The sequence below is a fragment of the Vespa velutina genome, chromosome 3 (assembly GCF_912470025.1).
Source record: "Vespa velutina chromosome 3, iVesVel2.1, whole genome shotgun sequence".
In the NCBI taxonomy this organism is placed as follows: domain Eukaryota; kingdom Metazoa; phylum Arthropoda; class Insecta; order Hymenoptera; family Vespidae; genus Vespa; species Vespa velutina.
In genome coordinates, this window is record NC_062190.1 from 6,601,270 (window position 1) to 6,608,769 (window position 7,500).

At 31.0% G+C, this 7,500-nt stretch overlaps 1 protein-coding gene across 1 annotated transcript in view; it reads right to left on the reverse strand.

The window, feature by feature from the left end:
• The window catches only part of LOC124947601 (myosin-11-like), a 14,341-nt gene that overhangs the window by 1,358 nt on the left and 5,483 nt on the right, over positions 1-7,500 (reverse strand). The window contains exons 2-3 of the mRNA XM_047489979.1: positions 1,531-2,362; positions 662-769 (exon numbers count right to left, since the gene is read on the reverse strand). Of these exons, the coding sequence (XP_047345935.1) occupies positions 662-769; positions 1,531-1,732 (310 nt within the window). The 5' untranslated portion in view covers positions 1,733-2,362. The remainder of the gene's footprint in view (positions 1-661; positions 770-1,530; positions 2,363-7,500) is intronic.

A 7,500-nucleotide genomic window follows, 5' to 3' on the forward strand; every position in this document is an offset into this window, starting at 1 on the left:
AGAGAGAGAAGGAGATATATATATATAAAGAGATAGAGATAAAGAGAAAGAGAAAGAAAAGGAGAGAAAGAAAATTTGCTTATTGAAGAGATCGTAGTATTTGAAGAGAGAAATTCTATCGAACAGTTTCTCTCTTTCTCTTTCTCTTTCTTTTCTCCTTTTTTTTTTTTCTTTTTTTTTCTATCGTTTCTTTTCTCCATTTTTCTTCTTTGTACTCTCTCGTCCGTAACTCCATCCGTAAGATTTCAATTTATCTTCCGAATCGTTCGCTCCCGGCCGTATTGCCTTTTTCATCGAGCGAGAAACGGTCATATTTCCTGTAATTACGTCGATATTACCGGGCGTCAATTGGATTTGCTTGTCGCCTTTCCTGCATTTTTTTTCAAGTTACTAACTAAACCATAGTTGGACGATTCGCAACGTTGATTTAAATTCAAGGGGAAAAGTGGAATTGGAATTATTTCGAGTCAGGCCTGGAAATGACAAACCACTCTTGGACAATTTGAGTTTCTCTCTCTCTCTCTCTCTCGAGTATTTGAATATTTCGAGAGGTTTTACTCTTTCGAGTGTTTGCCCATGTTAAAGATAAAATCGTGAATACGTAGGTACGTATAAATAAACGATGATGATATTATAGAAATCGAAGAGATTATTCGATTACCTGTACGTTCCAATTTGATACGTGTATCCTCGAGTTCGATGGTTAGCTTCTCGTTCGTCTCTTCCATTTGAAAATTCTTTTCTTTCAATTCATTGAAATTCCGTGTAACTATATAACACGAAATACATTTCAATATGATTTTTAATATTATATATAGTCGTTTGTATACACATATCTATATACCTATTAAAAATATCTACATATCTACATATACCGATCGCGAATGTTCCCGTTTAAATCATTTTTCTCAGAGCGAGTGAGTCTGCACGTGCGAAAACTAAATATAAGTAGTCAAAATGTTTTATTCATCGCGGAGAAACGAGTTTTCTCTTCGCTTACGAGACCATAGACAGACGCGTATAGCAAGTAATAAAATTTCCTTGTTTCCTTTCGCTACCATTTCTATTTCGTTGTAGTCTTCTTTTTCTTCTTCTTCTTCTTTTTTTTCTTCTTCTTTTAGTTCGGCTAGTTTTTTAAAAATAAAGTCTGTAAAGACTGAAGATGATCAACGATCATGGATCGATCGATCGTTCGTTCGTTCGTTCGTTCGTTCGTTGGAGTAGCCCGACTACTCAATAATTCGAAAACTCAGCTCTTCGTACTTTTTCTAGGTTATTTAATATATACCTATATACATATATATATATATATATATATATATATATATATATATATATATACGTATATATATACACATAATCCACGGAGAAAGTTTTCAGAGAATGAATAGCCGGGTTACTCCGAAAAAAAAAAAAAAAAACGAAGAAGACGAAGAAGAAGAAATAGGGAGGAGTAAGAGTAGGAGTAAAAGAAGAAAAAGTAGGAGAAGGAAACGATGAAGTAACTAGATACATAGAAGAGAAACCTACCATTTTCGATCCTACCTTCGAGCTGAAAATTTTCACCTCGCAAAAGCTCAAAGTCTGTTCCTTTACGCGACAATTCGGCTTCGAGGGAGTTTAGCTTCTCCTCGTAATTCCTCTTTATCGCCTCCCTTTTCATATCATTCCTCTGCATCATCTCGAAAGTCGTCTTAACGTCCATCTCAATAGCCGCCGCGAGTCTCCTCATCACGGCCCATTGAGTCTTCTCGTAAATATCGCCTTTTAAGAGATCCCTATGTGAAAAGGATCGTCAACGACGGTTCCGGCGGACTATAATACCTGCCGGAAGTAATACCTTTCTTCAGCCACGGCAGAAATTAATTTATTCTCCTGGAAGGCACTTCTTATCGCATTTATCATTCGTAAAATGGTCTCGCTCGCTATGTTGCAACTCTCACAATGTTTAAGCTCGCAACTTGCTTGAACCTTTTTCGAAACGTAATCTTTTTCCTCAGAGTCGTCGACCTCTCTTGTTTTCTTTTTCATCTACGATCATTTCTTTCGAATAATAACTTACAGATCTCGTTTAACCATCGTATTGCCCTCGGATATATATATATATATATATATATTTTTTTTTTCTGGTTTTGGTTTTTTATTTTTTTTTCTTTTTTTTTTTTTTTTTACCGAGTCTCTTCTCGAAAGATATTCCGGTATGATCTTCAAACGATTCCAAAGGAGATGTACGATGTGTGCGAGTGACACGTAATTCGGCCTTTTCACGTTCACCGTTTCTTTCGAGATCTCTTCATCTTTTTCTTCTACGAGAGGATACTCGTCTATGAAATCCAGGATAAGACGTAGAACGAAGTGGATCCTGCGATGAAATAAACGAGAACATCGAACGTATTATATCCATATTTCCTATATAGACTTGGCGTGAAATTATATATATGTATATATGTATATATATATATATATATATATATATATATATATATATATATAAAAGTAAAAAAGATTTTTTACACGGATTTGTTAACATAACACTGAGAAGGTAATATTATTTATTTTAAATATCACGATTTAATACGCGACGAACGTTCTTACGGTCTTCGTAAAGTTACTCCGGCAATAACATCCTGCCTGGACCACAACTTTTTAATATATACAGCTTGGTGCAGTCTAGTATACGATAAGTAGAATAAAGTGATACGGTTGGGTCACTCATACAGACACACACACACATATATATATATATATACACATTATATATACGCACACATCACGAAATATGTATCGAGTATCGGTTATCGAATATCGGCGAACGTTCCACCCTGTTGCAGTTAGTAAGCAGGGAAGTAGACTTAAGAATGTGTGTGTGTGTGTGTGTATATGTATATGTGTGTACACTTATATATCTATGTTCTCAGGATGGGTTAAATAAAATGTTACAAGCTCTTTTCTCTGTAACTATTCTTAGAGATAGTTATTTTAAGAATTAAATGGATTATTGAAATCTTATAATTTGAATAACAATAAATTCAAGATTCCAATAAGTAACATGTGCCATTTTATTAAAAAGAATTTCTAATGTTTTTTTTTTTTTTAAACATTTATTTAATAATCAATATCATTTAAACGATATCACTGAATTAAAATAAAAATTTAAATAGATATTCGATAACGATCAATGCGAGAATAACTTGTATTATTTTATATATATATATATATATATATATATTTATATAATATTATATAATATATATATTAAAAATTATATATATATATAAATATATATATATATTATAGATGTACGCGTTCACACATGCATAATACATGCGTCGTAAAACTGTCAAAAGAAACGGATCTAACGATGGTCGAAGCGTTATCGCTGGTGTTTTTGACATAAAGTTGTGAAAATGGAAGCGTCAGGTGGTGATGGACGAAGGCCGATAGGATTCGTGAAAGTCGAAAAATACAAGCAACCTGTCGTAAGCCAGTTCCAAGAGAAGAATGTACAATTCCCCGGCTGAGCCATCGTGCTTTTCAAGTATTTCCATAAGGCATACATTTTTTGCGAGTTTCGTAGGAAATTTCCATGAGTTATGCTCGATGAAATCGGCCAGACAACTCGAACGTATCTCCTCGGTAACGCGGTTTACCTCTCTAACGTCACTAATAATCGACATCACAAGCGACCTATTTAACTTTGGCATTGCGATTAGAGGCCGTGTTTTGTAACTGTCAAACTACTGTCAACTTACGAGGAAATCGAGAATATTCGTAATATAACTTACTTCGGATTACTCGTCTTCTTTTTCTTCTCCTTCTTCTTCTTTCTTTTCTTGTTTTTTTTTTTTTTTATTTTTTTGTCTTTCTTCCTTTTTAACTTTCTTCTTCTTTTCCTCCTTCTCCATCTTCTCCTCCTATTCTTCCTTTCATCGATCCGATCAGCAATTTTCATACGACGACAAAGAGCCGTGCCAACTACCGATCGTTATACGATTTGCATAATACGAATTGTCCAGCTATACTACTACGTATCACGGAATATCGTTTCCGAATACTATGAAAACTATGCGAACGTTTAATCGACTCCAGGGAGATTCAATTTCGAGTACCCAGTAGGAGTGTCGTGATTGATGTTTAGTATCTAATGGACGTTTTCATTTGATAATATAGTGTAATTGCTTATGGTATTCACGTGAACGTGTTTCTCCGTTGGGATATTCTATTTCTATCTAATTATAGGGTAACAAGTTTGAATAGTTTAAATAGCTTTAATGTCAAACTATGTTAATGATGTATAATATGTAATAGGTAAGGTAATACAGTTTGATAAGAAAATGACTTTTGTATATATATATATATATATATATATATATATATATATATATAATTATTGTGTATAATAATAGGTAATTATTCCAAAAAGAAAAATACATGTTATATAATGTAGATATTCTACTGATATTCTTTTCGTTTGCAAAAGTTTTGTTTCTAAAATTAAATGTTTACTTTATTGTTTATCATTGTTAACCGGCAAATTGAAATTCTTAGAATTAAAATTACATTTAGTATTAATTACAGACGAGTATTAATTACAAGTAGTTTAGAAAATTCGATAGTTCTTCTTTTTTTCCTTTCTTTTCCTTTTGGCTTCTTGTAACTACTTGCGAATGTGAAAACTTTCTTCGTAAGTTTATGTTATTATCTGATAAAAAAACTCGATAAGAAAATTTATATAGAAGTACATAACACTGTTATCTTCCATTTAAGAGATTAAATACACGTAGAAAATTAAAGAGAAAAAGAAACAATACAAAATAGAAAATTCGTTTTTCAAAAATATTTCCATTCGATTATCCTTTAGGAATAACCTTTGAAAGTTTCCTCCATTGAAATTTCGAAAAATTGACTAAATTACGACCGTTTGAAGTCGACCTGGCGAGTTCGATATTACATGTACTATAAACTTCAAATTATGTTTTTTTAAATCGGTGCAAATAATATTTTGAAATATTACCTGAACCAATTTAAATGAAATTCGATACGATAATTTCTCATATTATTATTTAATATTTGTCACTTAAAAATATTTAAGCGAGCGCCGTGATTTTTTTTAATTATTAAAAAACCACTAAAAATTTTTATCGAATATCGCATGGTAAATTGAATCGCTCATATTTTTTGATTAAATGGAAATATTAAAAATCGGTTTTAAAAGTATTGGCTTTATTGATGTACTTTAATTGCTTTTTGTATTTTTTTTTTTTTCCTTTTTCATTTTTGATAATACCCAGAGGAGATATTATCGGTATCGCAAAAAATTGTATAAAACAATTCTGTTCGATTCGAGATTGATAACACAAAGAAGATAAACGAATTGTTTACAATTTTTTTTTTATTGAAAACTATTCTTCAAAATACGAAGATATTTTATAAAATTTATTACGCGCGTTAAAAGAAAAATATCATTAAAATTACCAATTTTTTTTTGGACCGTTTAGATATACGTAACCCTTTAAGAAAAAAGAAAAAAGAAAAAAAAAAGGAAAAAAAGAAAAAGATAAACAGCTGACAAGCCGGTTAACGTAAAAGTAAAATATAATTATACATAATATTTGGAAATTATATATATTTATATACAATATTAATAAATAGACGAAACGTATCTTATTATTTCATCGTACATAACAAAACTAACGAAATTAATTGTCGATCGGGTGTTCCCATTTAAAACGAAAAATCTCTAATCGTTTGGAATCACTTTAATTTGTCGCAATTAATAATTATTATCATAAATATTTCAATTATTCTCTTACCTTCGAAATACAGTATTATCTAGAAACTGAATTGATAATAGGAGCCAGCTTGAGCATAGTGTAAGTCTACGTGTAGAAAACTAGTAATAGAAGTCGAGATTTGTATTCCGAATAGATAGACAGAGAGAGAGAGAGAGAGAGAGAGAGAGAGAGAGAGAGAGAGAGAGAGAGAGAGAGAGAGTTCTTAGTACTAGTAGAAAGTCTGCAAGAGTATTCTATTCGTAGGAGCTTCGAAACGTTCCATTTCCAACTGGTGCGCCCTTTCAAGGGTGTACGATGGTTCGTAATAGCGCTAAGCAGCACCGCCAACTTTCGAGGACTGTCCTCATCGTTTATCGACTGTGCGATAACCCAAATTACTCGTCGCACCAGGAATATAACTTTGTAGAGGAAGAAGCAAGTCTCCTTGCCTAGTAGAAGAGCCGTTTCGAGCTAAAATTCGAGGAACGATCTATGAGAAGAGAGTACTACTTCTATCTTCTTCCGTGAAAAGCTATTTATGTGAATATCCATGTATACAGTTTCCGCGTGTAATTCTATTTATGAAATAATTCATATTATACAAGTTTGTGAAGTTGAGTGAAAATACGTTTCAACGTTAATTAATACGCGCAAACTTTAATTGGTGTAATGCTTTTAAATGACAAAAGTTATTGCGACACACGATTAAATAAAAAAAAAAAAAAAAAATAAAAAAAATAAATAAATAAATACTACCGTTCATTGTTTGTAAATATTGTTATTTGTACCTACGTTTACGAAATATCATTGAGATATGTATTTTCCTAAAATATTTTGCAAAACAATCAAGATTATCGATTAATTAGCACATGAAGGTTTTTTGAAAGGTTGTTGCGTTTTTTCTTTCTTTCTTTTTTTTTTTTTTTTTTTTTCTTTCTTTTCTTTTCTTTTCTCTTCTTACACAATGATTTTTTGTTTTTACACGGCAATTGAAGAGAGAAAAAATTTATAAAAATTAAAGAGAAAATTGTTAAATGCTTTTGAAATGTTTCGTAAAATTTTAAAGACCGTTGGATAGGAATTTATTGATACGTATATACGTATCAATTTCGAAAAATGTTTCGAGAAAAATGCGTTTAAAGTTTTCAAGCAAGGAAATTCATATAACCACAAAAATCTTTACAATTTCATTAATAGTTTAAATTTCGATGTAATAATTTAATTAAATGAATATGAAAACATCACTGTAAGGATATGACAAGTGTATATGAAGAAAGACAAAATTTTTTTCATTTTATCGAAAATGTCACAGTCAATTTTCACGTATTTACATGTATCGAGTATTGAATTGTTTACGAAGAGGATACAAGGGAATAGATTAGTATAAATATTTTTCATCATTTTCTTTTGTTACGAAACAATAGCTTACAGACGATGTCTATCGGTGAATTGCATTCTTATAATTCGTGTTTATCTTATTTATTTACAGAAATATATATTATATATATATATATATATATATATATATATATATATGTATGTATATGTATATGTATAGAATTATCGGAGTTCGTAATTCCTGTTTCGTTAATTTTTGGTCTCTTATCTTTATCGTCTTCGATTAGCGACGAGTAAAGCTTACAATAACGATAAGTGATAATCGTAAAAATGAGCCATAATTCGACATCGGTTTGACAATTACATATCCATCAAAAGTGTAACGTAA